Source organism: Chaetodon trifascialis, chromosome 24, assembly GCF_039877785.1.
Source record: "Chaetodon trifascialis isolate fChaTrf1 chromosome 24, fChaTrf1.hap1, whole genome shotgun sequence".
In the NCBI taxonomy this organism is placed as follows: domain Eukaryota; kingdom Metazoa; phylum Chordata; class Actinopteri; order Chaetodontiformes; family Chaetodontidae; genus Chaetodon; species Chaetodon trifascialis.
Window position 1 is genome coordinate 5,979,401 of NC_092079.1, and position 16,079 is coordinate 5,995,479.

Genomic DNA, 16,079 nt, shown 5'->3' on the forward strand with positions numbered 1-16,079 from the left:
ATACATTCAGAGAGCGACTAGAAATCCCTCTCTTTCCAAGGGCATCTCCGCATTATTTTATTGTATGTGACAGGCAGTGAAGATGAGAGGTTGCTATATGTGGTAAAAGGGTTCCCAATGGACATAAATAGTGCTTGAGCTTATTGACGTTTCGGTCAAGGATACCTCAAGATCATCTCTACAACACAGGAGATGCTGAGCTCCATGTTCTGTTAACCCACGCGAATTCCAAAATAAGACCACTGCGGTGCTTAAAAAGAGCCTGCTTCCATTTCCTCCTGTTTAAAGCCACTAAAGATACCTCATGAAAATAAAAATACCAGCACAATAAAAGTTTAGGAGGTTGAAGGAAATGAGCTCTGATCAGGAGTAGTTCATGTTAGAATGCCCTCGTGGAAGTGTACAAGATGTACAAGACGTTGACAGCACCATGTGACCAGAAACAGGTGGTACCCTCATTTCTATTCTGGGAACCATGTACAGTATTTGGGCAACTGCCGATCTGGTGAAAGACCCAGTTTAATTTTGAGTTCATTGTTTGTTCATCTGAACAATGACAGCAACAGCAAAGACGACCACGTTCAATCAATCCTATGCATTACAGATTGATGATAGAAATTGGTGCAATTTTGCTTTAAGATGTTTCTGCGTGTCGTCAATCTGCACACTCTCACTTTGTCCCAAATGTGTGGCTGCACCCAAGCGAGATTGGCAACGCTGCAGGCTATAGCAGAGTGCAGCACACACACACAGGCAGTCAGCCTGAATAAAACTGGGGAAGGGCACAAGGGCACAGTGTGTAAACACCTCAGTTAATGTGGTTTTGCTCACTGTTTCCTCTGCTGTGGCCGTTTCAATCTCCGCAAGCTGGATTTATTTGAACATAAAGAAATGATAATGATCAGAGGAGGGAAAGCAGATAAGATAGAGACCACAAAAATGAGTGGTTTGCAACACATGCAGGTAGGATCTCCATAATCTTGTGATTCAGAATTTGAATGAGGTCAAATGCATATGGTGTGGAGATGGCAGCCAAATAGCAGTGCTATAGTGAGTAAAATCCCCCTGGCAGTGTTGTGTCCTGGAGGCAGAGCTCCCACACAACAGACGGGGCTCCCACCACACAGCCTGCAGGGTGGAGCTGTCTCACTGTAAAAATGCTGCCAGCAGCACTGAGAGTCCAATCGCTCTGTCACAGAGGGGAGAGCTGATGCAGAACGCTGCTGTTTTCCCATTTTTGTAAAATTAGCAGTGATGCTGCGCTGAGAAAGTAGCCTGAAGGCTGAGAGATGCGGCCTTGAGACCAGAAGGGTGCCTGTTCACACTCTGAAAAAGATAGAAAAACGTGAATGTGGCACATTATAGAGCCCATGGGGAAATGTCATTTTCATTTTCCTCTTTCTCTGTGTTTTCTCGTAAGGATCTGGATGAAAGCTAATGTGTTTTCTCTGGCTGCGTATGCTGTAATAAGTATGTTTATAACTCACAGATAATGAGGGAATCCTCAGTGGAAGCTACCAAAGCTGCACACTGGAAATAAGCGGCATCTGGTACTGGGTTCACTGGGTGTATTGGTTCTCTGTGTGGCAGAGATTTCAAATTTGCGTATTCGTAAAGAAAATCCCTGTGTGTGTGTGTGTGTGTGTGTGTGTGTGTGTGTGTGTGTGTGTGTGTGTGTGTGTGTGTGTGTGTGTGTGTGTGTGTGTGTGTGTGTGTGTGTGTGTGTGACTCAAACAATCCCTGCTCACAATATTCAGCTAAGACGCAACACGAGGACTCATTCTATGCAAGAGTTGAGTGAAATGTGTATAAAACATAAAGAATGATGATAATAAGATGTCTTGCTGTGTCGCCTTGAGATCAAATTTGACATGTGAATTAGGGGGCCCTCATGGGGCTCCTCATTGTGCCCTGGGCCAGCAGAAGCATTTTTAAACTGCCTTTTGTATTGAAACCACAACAATTAGCATATTATTTAAAATGTAAAGTGTGGGGAATATATTAATTAGTGGATTATTTCTCCTTTAGTGCCATAGGTGAAATTAAACAGAGGATATGACTTTTGTAATCAGCAAACCTCGGTAAACAAGCTTGAAATGAGTAATTAAAAACTATATTCCACATCCAGTTTTATTTTTGTAATAATTCTTTTCATGTACTCTAAACTATGTTCACTCTTTTTTGTCCAATATACACGTATATAAACAGGGGAAGACGTCCCAATTAAAAACACTGAGACTTTTGAATGTGAACGTTTAAGCATGTTAAGCACAATTATACATATACTAACTCATACTAACTTTGGACAAATGTGTTGGTACAAAGTAAGCTAAAGCAGGTACCTACATATTTTATAATTATAATAAAAAATACTAATCATTTTTAAAAATTTTGATTTTTAAAAATTATACGGAGTAAAACAAATTGTTTTTAAAGTTTGTTTTGACTACTATAGCATGGTATGGTAAATGCTAACTATAGTTATCAGTTAGCTTTTGCTCTAAGCTAACAAGCTAGTAGCATGATGAGTTCACTTCCTGTTCGTTTGTGGTATAATGTTTGTTTGTTTTTCCAGAGGTTGTAGTATTTGTATGCTTTATTTATTTTTATGCATCAACAAACATCAGATTGAGCAAATAAAACTGTTTGACAAGATCCCCCATGGAGTATTTAACTGTAAACCAGGCACATTTGAGTTTTTCACGTTTTTAAAATTATTAGAAAAAAGTTAGAAAACATTTGAAAATGACGACAAGTACTCGTATATAATAGTATTTTGTGTTCACGTCCCTTTTTCTCTTAATCCTGTGTTTTCCTCTCACTCTATCTTCGTCTAAACTTTTCTGTTCTGTAAACTGTAATGGCAATTATCTTTCATATATTGGATGTAAAAGTTGTGGTCAGTTGTAGACCAAGCGGGGGCGCCATCATGGCTGACGGGTCCAGCAGGCCGCTGTGTGGAGGCTCGCGAGAGGGACGAACCTCGTCCAGACCGCTGCCATTGGCTCCTGCGACGTTATAAATACAAGCAAATGGCATTTACCGGCTCAGAGCAGGCGGAGACACAGAGGGAGGCAGGCAGGCAAGTAAGTCGGGAGGCTCCGTGACCGCATCAGTCGCCACATCCCGACGCTTTTCGCACGTACAGGACTGGACTCGTGTGTTTTTTTTACATTTCATCCCGACTGAAATCAATGAAGGAGAGACGCTCGTGTCAGAAATTATCTCTGAAATCCGGCATGGATCCCAGTCAGAGTGTGAAGTGTAAGATAGTGGTGGTGGGAGACAGCCAGTGCGGGAAGACTGCCCTGCTTCACGTGTTCGCCAAGGACTGCTTCCCTGAGGTGAGACCCTGCAAACCTGCGCACTGATGAGCAGGATGCTAATTAACCTGATTTTACTAATCCACGGTGCCATGATAACCTAACATGTCGTGCTTTAATGGAGATGGATGTGACAGATAGGCTGGTGCTTCAGTAATGATGAAGGACATGCTCTGTGTAATCCCTGTATGATGCATGTGTATTAGTATGTGTAGCAGCTGTAATGAGGGCTCATAGTGCTGCAGGATTGAGTTTTGGTACTAGTTTTTGTAAAGGTAATTCTAGCTGCAGTTGCATTAGCCCACTTTCAAGCTTATTTTTGGTCATTTGCACACTCACCGTCCTGTCTAATGTGGCCTCTGTCCATGTCTCCTGCAGAGCTACGTCCCCACGGTGTTTGAAAACTACACAGCCAGTTTTGAAATCGACACGCAGAGGATTGAGCTCAGTTTGTGGGACACCTCAGGTAATTACGCCCTCCATCACCTCTCTTGTCTGCATCGTGCTGGGTGTCACTGCAAATGGGTTCTGGTGAAATGTCCGTACATGTCCAAGCATGCAGGTTCACACTCACACACACACACACACACACACACACACACACACACACACACACACACACACACACACACCCTCTGTAACCCCCCTGGACATGCAGACTGATCAGATAGAGGTGCAGTCTTAATCAAGTTTGGCCACATCCTCATAAATAAACATCAATAGCTGAGGTATTTCCCTCAAAATGTCAGAATGGTGAGATTTAAAGAGGCTCTGGGTTGCATTTTTGATTAATGAAATTAATCTCTGACCCATTTTAATCAATAAAGCTGGGTTAATCCTTTCTCATAGTCTGGAGTTGCTGCTCCCACAAGCCAGACACGTTTCCCCTCAGATTGGGAAAGCGGCTCACCTTTTGCCTACATAGAAATGTTTAGTGTGACAGAGTGTTCAACCAGAAATGCTGGGTTTGATTTCTGAATTCTTCCCAGCTGAGCAAAGAGAAAGCAGAACCAGGAGAGGAAAGATAATGACAAGGCTGAGTGGAGCGCACATTTATCCATCTGGAGAACACACTGTGGAAATCTCCCTGTTTTTTTGGGAAAGTTCAGTTGTGCAACACGTGCTCGGACTGTCCAACTTTTAGCGCTCGCTGGTTGGACTTTGTGTTCAGGGTCCAAACCAGCTGCTGCGTCCCCTGTGTGTGTGCTTGAATGTGTGTAAACAAAACCACTTTCCCGTCCATCAACGTCCGAGCGGTGAATAGCACAGCAGTCAGGCGTGAGTGAGGCGTATGTTGCGTGTGTGCGAGCATGTGGTGTGTGTGTGTGTGTGTGTGTGGGTGTGATGGGCGGGGACAAGTCGACAGCCAGCTGTTGCGGGGATCTGGCCTGGAATTCCTGAGCGATGTCTGAGTAACTTTTTCTAACGTGAAGGCCAGCGTGAGGCCGTTCGTCCTCCTCAAGAGAAACAAAGCAGCAGACTCGATTGACAAATTGAGATTTTTTAGATTTGGAGCTCGCTGGAGGAGACGAGCAGCACCTTTAAGTTCCATTTTCGCTGTTTTATTAAAGCGTCAGCAGATAATCCTCAATTTCAGGCTCCGTGACACAACAGGCAAGCAAAACAAGGAGCTCACATTTCAGATTCTTCCAGCCTGACAGTGTGTGTTTTCTGCAGAAGTGGAAAGACGGAGAAATGAAAACCAGCCAGAGTGAGAATTTTGTTTTATTGCGCTGTGTTGGCCGGACGCCTGGAGCCATTTTTCTTTTTTTCTCTGCTTCATAAAACAGCGAGCATGGGGGGGTGCGGTTCCTATTAGATCAGTGGGTCTGAGATGGAGCCAGACCCCCTTCAAATCCTCACCCCCACCCAACACACACAAGTATGCACACACCCAGTGACTGATTGATACAGCTTTCGGCTTGACTGGTCCCTTTGTAGAGACACCCATCGGCCATGGCCAATCCAATCGATCTCTTATCTCCAGAGGTGTGCGGGGGGGCTGTGTGTGTGACCCCGGCATGCACTCGGACAAAGACCAGGAGGCAGAGCTGAAGACAAACACTCTGGACTGCCACCCTCCTCCCTCACAAACACACACCTACACACACTGTGGTTGTCTTTGTTCTGCAGTGATGAGTAGGCTAATGAGCTGCCTGGTGTGTGTGTGTGTGTGTGTGTGTGTGTGTGTGTGTGTGTGTGTGTGTGTGTGTGTGTGTCTGTGTGTTTAAAAGGGAGGGTGATGAGACTAATTCAGGTCATTAAGGTAAATGCCTGCCAGTCGTTTTTCCTTCCATTTGTCCCCCACCCTGCTTGTCTGTGCTAGCTCTGCTTGCTACTCAGGGTGGGGCCCGTCGGGGCCGAGGCGCAGCCTTTGATGCTTCGCACCTCTTTCACCAGCAGAGGAAGCGGTTTAGTCTGTCTCTCTGTCTGCCTGCTCCTTTTTATTGAGCTGCAAAGGTGTTTGTTTGAGAGTCTAACAGGAGGAAAGGAAGAACCAGTGGAGGTAAACAGAACAAGCCCCGTCTCTCAGCGCCTGGGGGCCTTGAGGCCTCTTCCCATTTACTGAGTTTAAAGAGCTAAAATGCATCACAGCACCTGTGAGTAAGGTGATCTCAGACAGGGCTGCTGCGAACAATGATATGCATTACTGTGCTTGACAATTCTTAAAATATCAGAAAATGGCAAATAAATGCCTATCACATGTTCCCAGAGCCCACTCCTTATAATTGCTTGTCATATAAAACAGTGAACAGCAGAGGCTGAAACCAGCAAATGTTTGGCAGTTTTACAGTTTAGTGATTCTTAAACCTGCATAAATAGATTTTTTTGGAGTGCGCGGGGGGCAGCACAGCAGGCTGTAAACACAGCATTGGCACACTTACAGCTAATGACTAATGTGTTAGCAAACAGTCCAGCAGATCCGGAGCTACAGGCGCGTTTAATTAGGTTCGTGTGTCTGGCCACATGATAATTGTATGTTCAGTGTTCCTATTAGCGCTGGTCTGTTGTCACTCCTGAGGGAAATCTGTGTCTGTATGTTCAAAAGCGACCTCTTTCACACAACACACAGTCATCTGACCCACTGTTTGTGTTAAAACACTGATTAAAGACGCCTTAAAATTGCTGTTCTTAAATATTTCTGTCACGCAACCCCATGGTTTCTGTGCTAATCCCAGGCTCATGGCAGGCTGGTTTATACAGATTGTGCACCTTTGCACTGGTGAAATATTCATAATGTACTGCCGGAAACAACTTTTGCAACTTTCTTGCGAAACTTTCCAAAGCCAGGATAAATAAAAGCTTCAACAAGATCCTCAGGAAAACTTGTTCATCAGAAAAAACACTGGAACTCTGAGGCATTTTCACATGAAGGACCCCCAAAGAGAGACGCGACAGACCCCACGGATCTCATTTGATAATATTTATCCCGGGAAACCTTGTGGGAAAGTTCTTGTTGTTTTTTTGTTTAGAGCTGATTTGAACAGCTGCCGACTGAAAGATGACCCACTTTGAAAAACGGGAAGAAAGTCAGAAGTTTTTAAAGGCAGATGCATAATGACAGAGTTTGGTTAGAGCAGCCCGGATTAGCATTTCCTTGTGTCATTTCTGCAGCATGTTGCATGTGCCGTGCCCCCTGTATTGCTGGACCGCTCTGCTATGGGGCTTTTCCATGCACTCGGTCAACTCCTCTGCCGCTCACACACACACTGTGCCCCCTCCGTTCCCCTGTCGGCGGCCATTGTTGCATTGGATCACATTTCTGGGCTCAGCGAATTGGAGCCGCATGTCTGGCATTCCTCAGACTAAAGGTTTCTACTTCCTCCTCCACAAAGACCCCTATTGTACCCACCAGGCCCAGATCCTTGGCGGAGTGAAAGAGAAGTGGCGTGGTTCACTAAGCCCTACCTCGTTTCCAAGGGGAAATTGAATCACACTGGAATTTGCCGACTGGCGAGAGAGCCTTGAGCCAGCCGTGGTTATACAGTGTATGAGCTAAAGGACAGTGGGATCCTGGGAGAGATTAAAAGACTTCCTGTCTTCTAGTGTTGTGGGAGGACTCTCTGTGTGATGTTACACCTGACATTAGACTCTGCGTCCGGATTTAACTCTGAACACCTTGCATTCTTGGCTCCTTCCTTCCTTCCGTTCACCTGCTCAAATGTGCTGCCTGTCGGAACGCCCATGTTGAACCTCATTGGTGTTTTTGCAGTGCGGAGTCTTGTGTGGCCTCGAGTGTCATTAAACGCACCCTCAGAGGTCGTGCACATGGATCTTTGTAGTGTGTTTCAGGGGCATTCACATCTGGATGTTGGGGGGGGGGATTTCATTCAGTTGGATCACTGAGGATGAGATCTGAAAATGAATGAATGTCATCCACAGAGAAGAAGTTAGATGACTGAAGCAGTTATTGAACATCTACTTCAGTCAGACATTTCTTCATCAATTTAAGGCACTAAGATGCTGAAACTCCAGTTGAGCAGCCTGTGTTCTATGTATATTGTATGCTGTAATGTTACATATAATATATCTGAACATATACCATAACTTATTGTATGGTAACATACAGTGGTTTATAATAATTTTAGCATGAAGTATTGTATCATGAAGTGATGTTGTCACATACAGTGTCACTGGTAACATATTGTATCATATCATGGCGTCGTATAATGTTGTATTGTAGCTTTTGCTACGGTAACACAGCAAGATTAACATCTTGCGGTGACGTATCATATCATCACGTTGGATATTGTGTCATAACGCATTGTCTTGCACCGTCACGCGTTCTAAAACATTGTATTGCATCATATTAGCACGATGCCTTTTCACATTTTACACGGCAGGATGCAGCGTTAGCGAGCAACACACACATCTTGGTAACCACAGCAACCACAGCAGATATGGGTTCAGGTTATTTCAGTTTAACTCGCTCCTTGTCTTCTGTGTGTGTGCTGAGTGTGTCTGGCTGGCTAGAGGTTATATATTTAAGCTTGGTGGTGTGGGATGGCTGGACGTGCCTGTCGCTGTTTGTTGTTTCCACAGGTGTTCCCGAAGGCTTCACGCCCCCCCCCCCCCACACACACACACACACGCTCACCAGCCCTCAGCTCAGTTCTGCTCAGCTTCAGTATGCGAGCTATGAAGTAAATCAGCAGGCCTGCAGACCTGTTGCCATACCTCCAGACTGTCAGAGGCAGCTGGCTTACTTCAGGACTGTGTGTGCTCGAGTGAGATAAAGTAAACTTCCATGTCAGTAAGACATTTGTGCGAAAGCTTCCTACACAAAGTGGAATGTCTTCAACATCAAACAGTATTTTAGAACCTTATTCCAGACAGGCAACATCAGGATCTTTTTTCGTGGAAGTCGGGGGAACATCTGGAAATTTAAATAAGGCGTCACATTTTGTGAATCAAGCAGTATGTATTCTCCAGCTTGTTTTGGGTGTATTTATTGCGTTAAGCGATGCTTTTCATCCCAGCTGGTGTGGAAACGAGCCTGAAAAAGCACACGAGCGGAGCAGGAAGGAAGGACATTCTTCCATCTTGGAAGAATTTCTACTTAGTCATGGAAAGCCGTCCGGTTTTTCATCAGGACCACAGTGGAAGTTCGCTATCCTCTCATGTCCTTGAACATAACAGTATTCATGTGCCACAAGGGGGGTGGGGGGGGTGGAGAGTGTGTGTCACTGTGTGTTTAAAGGACAGAGGGTGGACAGGGTGTGTGTCTTCCTTCCAGATTTAGAGATCCTGTGGGAGAACAATGACAGGAGCTAATTAGATGACAGTCACCAGGTCTTTGTGTGTGTGTGTGTGTGTGTGTGTGTGTGTGTGTGTGTGTGTGTGTGTGTGTGTGTGTGTACTGTGTGTGTTCGCTCTGGGATTTCCTCTTATCTTTCCGGTTGGCAGGAAGATGACCTCAAAGCAGAGTTTAGTCTCAAACGCAGGCCCGATGCGGTTACGACTCCGCTGTAAACGGCAGACAAGAGGGAGAACGTCTCCTGAAAACCATCAACAGACCCGCGCACATGCAGATCAGCATGTCACACACACACACACACGCACATTTTGATCCCCTGTGAAAGTTACTGCTCTTCATTTTCCTGTTTACGTTGCACAGCTTGAAGTGGTTTGCTTGGATGCACTCGGAGGATTTGCAGCTATAAATACTTTAATCTCCAGGTGAATTCACAGGAATATGTGCAGGCACTTTGAAAGACCTCACACACTGAACCCAGCAACTCAGATGTGTGCATTTCATCTCACCGGGTTGTTAAAAGTCAATTCATTGTAAAACGTCGAGCGACTGCAACCTAACCTCTCAGCCGCAGGGTCTTATTTTTCCAGTGATCGGTTCCAGGCAGCGAGGGCTGGAAACAAAACACGTGAAATCTTGAAACAATGCAATGTGGTCGTGATTGATTGTGAGGCAGCCATGAAAAATGGGAAGTGAATTCTTGTGGGGGGATCGCACATTCCTCCTGGCCTTGCACTTCCTGTGTTGCGTTGATCGCAGCTGCTCCAAGTTCTTTTTTGTCTCTGTGGTGTCACCTATCGTCCGGCTTTCGTCAGGGAGTAACTGGAAAAGCAGCGAGTTGCTGGGAAACGACAAGCCTGTTCCCATATGAAACACATTATGTTCAGCTCAAGAATCACAATAATTAATCCTGTGTAGCTCCTGGCGTTCTCTGAATTTTGGTTTTTGAAACGGTAAAAGGCATCAAGGCGCAAATTAGCTACATCCTGGATCGGCTGTGTAAGGCAACATTTGGGAAGGTGATCCTGTGGAGTTCAGGGTTTGAGCCAGAGCACACCAAGTCATCACGGACACCCTGAAAGCATAAAACGTCCTGTCACTGCGCCTCATAGCCCCCCATAAAACCAGGGGCTGTTAAGCTGCGGCCTGTCAGCTTGTAAACGTGCATTGAACGCCGTGAACAGCCAAATATGAGGTGTTGGAAATGCAACTCGGTACAGTTTTGACACTTCCAAAGTTTGCTTTCTCAAAAGAGGACCAAGAGCAGCGCCCTGTGATTTCAGCCATGCGGGGAGGCGGAACTAATACTTTAGAAAAATAGGGATTTTCCTGAAACATTATAGATGTTTTTCTTCCCAGCGCCTAAGCCAGATGAGCAGGAATAAAACCATGCCGCTCTGTTTTGGTGTCCCGCACACATTGAGTCATGTCCGAAGAGAGAGGAAGAGCGAGATCTCATGACTTCAGCAGACGCTCTGGAGCGCTCACGCCAGCGAATGGAAGACACGAGTTCGCTGAAGACTTTGTGGTTGAGGAGTCACATAGTCGGTTGGAAAAAACAGAACGGTCCAGTTATTTGAAGGCAAGGTATTGATTAAAGTAGCGGCACAACAACAAAGAGGCTGATATTAATCCTCATCGTTCTGATATGACGTTGCTGCACTCAGCGTGTGTGCAGTTTCCAGCGTTGTTTATTGTCCCTCGGATGGAGCTGTGACCCCGAGAGAGGTTCTAATCAGCCCGTTTGCCCTCCTTCCAGGCTAGTCCTGGCACACACAAACACACACACACACTCAATCCATGATTATGTATGGACATGGATCCACTTCAGATTTCTTTATGCAGTACGTTTATTGTGCACGCATCAGCCAGCGTCGTGCTTTGTTCGGCGAGGCCCAGTCCTGGAAGGAAGCGTGGATTGTTTAAACGGTGTCGTCTCCCATCCAGACTGTTTAGATTAGGATCACTGGATTCCTGTGTGTGTGTGTGTGTGTGTGTGTGTGTGTGTGTGTGTGTGTGTGTGTGTGTGTGAGTGTGTGACAGTGCATTCCTGGCTTCTCTCCACAGCGGTGTTTAGAGAGGACCTCCCAGGGGAACCTTCAGTTACCAAAAACAAAATTCTCCAGATTTTTTGGCAGCCGCTCGTGTGTGGCCCCCTCTTGCTTGTCATGTGATCTTGACTCACCTTGACATGACGCCCCTGCACCTCCTCCTCCTCCTCCTCCTCCTCTCCGGGGACGTTTGAGTCTGGCAGAGAGATGGGCGTCGCCCTCACACATGGTTTCAATTTGGGGTGAGGGAGTCATTTCCTCGCTCTGAAGTTCTCCGTTTCGCCGGAGAAGACTCCTTCGTCGAGCCATCTCGTCGTAGTCAGCACATATTTTCTACTGATGCTGCGTTATTTGTTTTCCTCGCCTGGTTGCCATGGATTACGGCTGAGCTGCAATCATGTCATATGAGAATAACTGTCAGAAATGCTCCGGAGCTTAAAGAGCTGATTGGGCCGTGTTCATGCATCCTAGACACTATGAGGTTTTCTGTAGGTTTGGGTGGCTGCAGGCTTTAAATCCACAGGGATGAAATAAAGTGTTGCATAAACCTGGGTGGATATACGTGTGCTGCAAAGACCAGCCAGGCTGAATCTTAACATTTCACTCTGTTTTCCTCTCTCTCAGGGTCTCCATACTACGACAACGTAAGGCCCCTCTCCTATCCGGACTCCGACGCCGTCCTCATCTGTTTCGACATCAGCCGCCCCGAAACGCTCGACAGCGTACTGAAAAAGGTTCGTCGCTCTCCACTCACACGTTTATCCAAGGGCCGATCATTAAGCCTTTGATAAGCTCGGCGGAAGTCTTTAGCCTTGAGACTCAGTTTGATCCGGGCCATGTCGCATTTAACCGGATCAGCAGTCTGAAGTCTACGGTCAAGAGGGCTTTTTGTGAGGCTTCGCTCACATCAGATCTCGTGATGTGAAGATGTGAAGCTGTACTGTGACTGGAAGGTGGCTGGAAGAGGGAAGCAACACTGACTGACCTTTCAGCTCGTACTGAGGCGTAGCCACCAGTTACTCACATGGAGCTTGCAGTCTGGTGTAGTCTGATGACTGTGGTTATACGGGTTGACTCCCACATGTGCATTGAGCATAAAGCAGGACATGCAGTCATCTGACTGCTGGAATGATAGTAAAAATGCTAAAAATGTGAAACCATTGTTCTCTGTAGTTAAAAAACACACCTGGCTTGTGCTCTTGTTTTGGAAGGAACATGGTCTTTATTTTAGCTGTCCGTAAAAGTTAGCATGAGCAAGTTTCCTAAATTAGAAGCCTTAAATGCAGTTCATTTTCACACAGGAGAAACTGCAGAAGTCGCGTGAGAGTGCTGACTGCTCGAAAGCGAAAGGTACGGCCATGTGCGGCAGCCATATTGGAGGTCTCAATGTACACGATTTGATGGAAAACAAAATCTGTTGAGCTCTATTTAACTGGGAATGCGTAATTTCACCACATGTCCAACTGTGTTACTGTTTGATGACGTCGGTGTCAGCTGGCTCGCCATCATATCATCCTGTTCATCTGGTTTGCATGCTGTAATTATCATTAGCAGTAATTAGGAACGCGCTGACCATTTGCTCTGGTTAGTGTGTTAGTGTCTGCTCACACGCTGCAATGTGAGCGCCAGGTGATCTGTGTGTTTGCTTATGTTAGTCAAAGGTCATGTTTCACACAATGAGCGTCTAGAGTTGCTCGAGGCTTTCAGCCGGGTGGTGTTTGTGCAGACAGAAAAGTGACGGACACGCTGTACAAAACAACTTCCTCTCTGGACGTCGATGAACTTGATCCCCTGACCAGCCAGCCCTGAGGCACATTAGCCTCAGATTAAAGCCCCTGGAGAAATGCCATTGATCACAGGGCATTTATTGTTGTCAGGGAGGAAACATGGGGATTATTTTTGGTTCCTTTTCAGGGTTCAAAGCATGAGGGGGCTCCAGGAAGTGGCAGCTGTAACCTTTGTGCTTAAAGGATGGGTGACAGGGAGGGTGGTACTCATGGGATCTTGCTTTTGGTCATTCTGGCTGAATTTTAACAAATATTTAAACTCTTTATTTATTTAAATCATCATTTTCAAACATTATGCTTTTCTTGCTTTAGATATGTGGTTCTTTGGGGAAATGGAGCTAAATATGAATCTTTTGCTCATATAAAACCTTTCTCCAGCAGCGGTGGTAGATACGTTTTTGTCTTTCTCCACAGTGGAAAGGGGAGATCCAGGAGTTTTGTCCCAACACCAAGATGCTGTTGGTTGGATGTAAGTCAGACCTGCGCACCGACCTGAGCACGCTGGTGGAGCTTTCCAACCACAGACAGACACCTGTCTCTTACGACCAGGTATGTTGAAAATGGCGGATGTGAAAACACCTGAAATCTGAGTGAATCACGCGGTTGGTGAACTAGTTTTGTGTCTGAACTCATTCATGAAGGATCACTCATTGTGCTCTGCTTTAAGCCATGTTTAAGAGCGAAAATCCGAGCGCTTAAGTATGCGTTAACCTCCTCCTAACCTGAGCCCGCTCTTCCGCCGGTGACCATATTTGACCTCTTCCTCCCCAGGGTTCCAGCATGGCGAAGCAGATCTCGGCGCCCTACATCGAGTGCTCGGCTCAGCAGTCGGAGAACAGCGTCAGAGACATTTTTCACGTGGCCACGCTGGCTTGCATCAACAAGAACAACAAAAACGTCAAGCGCAGTAAAGCCGCCCGCGGCAACAAGAGGATTTCACACATGCCCGGCAGGCCCGACCTGGCGGCCGTAGCTTCGGACCTCCGGAAGGACAAGGCCAAAAGTTGCTCGGTCATGTGACTGATCAGACTGAGGAGGATTAGACTGAGAAGGAGGACAGAGCACAGTGCAAGCAGGAAGCTACGGGGCAACGCTCTTTCCTGCATGCTAAAGACCCCTTATTTGTCTGGAAAGGGGTTTTATAAGCTTCAGTTGATGTACTTGTTACTGGAATACTCTGCACCAATGAAAACTCAATGCGTAGTAGCGTCCCAATCCATGTGGCCCCCCCCCCCCCCCCGCCCCCACCAGACGAGGAAGCTATCTGTCAGCGAGCTACCTGCTCGGGGAAGTGACCCGCTTCCTCTGGGACCACGAAGCGGATGCGGTCGAGGCTTTCCACGCCAACAGGAAATGAGCAGGAGGAGTGATGTCATTGGGAGATGCTCATTCGCAGAGGAAGGGTGTAAGAACATGTGATGTTTTGGACCAGAGCCAAAGCCGGCGACGGGGGTTTGCTGCCTGGGAAGAGAACGAGGAGCTGCTGTTGTTGTTGTTGTTTGCGCTGGATCAAAGACTTTTTGCTCGGTGGGCTCGTACAGCAGCTCGTCACTGTCGTCTGGAACTGACTCACTGTCACCCCTGCTAACTGTTAGTCTGTGTGCAGAGGAGGTTAGAGGAGGAATTTCGTAGTCCTGCACAAAGGAAACCTGACGCTGTTTGTCCCCTGTCTCTGATATGTTGTCGATATAATGTGAAGTCATTGGTGTGTAATTGCATCACTTTTTCTTTCTTTTTCTTTTTTTTTATCTTAGCTTCATCCTAATGAGTCCCGACCGCGATGCTCGGAGCTGAACGATCACGCGAGTTGTTTGAGTTTACAGCTGCACGTGTGTTCGTCAGTCAGCCATCCTGCACCCGTTTATTTCAGCTATAGATACAAAAACGAGTCCCTGAAGACAGATTGTCCTCACAGTTGTCCACACTGAGTCCTCTGTGCCATACCATAAGTAAAATGGATCGAAGCATTTTCACCAATCTGTGTTTTGAGATTAAGAAACGTCCATCACACATTTTAAAACCCTTAATGGGCCCAAAAGCTTTAATTGACCAACACTTAACCAATTTGACTAATTGTGTAAAATGTGTCCGTCCTAACAGGCTGACAGCCGGTCTGAGCTATGAATCATCTTTCCTCTGCGCTTCAGTGAGGGAGTGGAAATGAAAGCAACAATTAAAGCGAGTTCATTGGAGCTCTCTGCTTTGCATTTCCCTCAAGTGCTCAGATTGCTGTTGGGTAAAATCCTCCTCAAGGCGCGGTCGCACCAGCATAAAATCAATTCTTTCCAGTGGAAGAGCCTGAAGGAGTGGATTCTCTCTGGTGGGGCATTAAAATTTGGTGAATTTGGGCCATCGATCAATAGTTAACAGTCTTGAGAGGGCTGACTTTTGAGGGCCAGCCAGAAAGTCAAAAAGCTGCCATATCTTATCAGCTGCGTTGCGTCATCCACATGTTGAGTATTAACTCAAGAGCACTGGTTTACAGACACTTAAGAGAAAGGAGCGTATGGTACAAATAACGCCTTTTTCAATAAACTGTGCATTTATTGAAATTAGACTTCCCTAAAGTCTTGACCAACAGTGTTTTTACATTTCCTCCAACAACAGTGCAATTAAGGAGAAAAGCAAAGGTATTGATGCACTTTCAATGTAACTTTCAAACTTCCCTGTTCCCTTGTCCAAATGCCAGCGCTGTCACCTGTGGCAGCTCAGGCCTGACTCCTCCCTTCACTTTCTAATTTGTCGCCCCCCCCCATGTACATTATCATGTTCTTCTTGAATGTCACCTTCACATGTCTTTGCCGATGTTGTTGCCGCAATATTTATTGAGCCCTATATTTTCCCTTTAGAATAAATGCAAATGGAATTGAAGAGAAGCGTGTTTTCTGGTCATTGGGAGGAAGCGTGATGTCATGTTTCACCCAGTTTGCTCACAGGAAGCACACCTGGTTCCCATTTGAGGCCAGGTGAGGCCGTGCACGTCTCACCAGGTTTCACACTTTCCTCTGAGCTCAGGTAACAGCAGTCATTCCTGCACAATGTCAGACAACTATCAAGGGTGTTCTGTCTTTTTCATCGTTTGTATAGGAAGAAGTGGCTTGAAATAGTATTTCTTCCATCAATCACAGATGGTAATTGGACTGTGTGGTTGTTCAGTGATCGT

At 46.1% G+C, this 16,079-nt stretch overlaps 1 protein-coding gene across 1 annotated transcript; it reads left to right on the plus strand.

Annotated features, from left to right (window-relative positions):
* The first annotated feature begins 2,906 nt into the window (after nt 1-2,906).
* Nucleotides 2,907-15,785, plus strand: rnd3a (Rho family GTPase 3a). The gene is made up of 5 exons (XM_070957793.1): nt 2,907-3,344; nt 3,702-3,789; nt 11,754-11,863; nt 13,331-13,465; nt 13,688-15,785. The coding sequence occupies exons 1-5, from the start codon at nt 3,195-3,197 to the stop codon at nt 13,934-13,936; spliced, it is 732 nt and encodes a 243-aa protein (XP_070813894.1). The 5' UTR covers nt 2,907-3,194; the 3' UTR covers nt 13,937-15,785.
* The last annotated feature ends 294 nt before the right edge of the window (nt 15,786-16,079 follow it).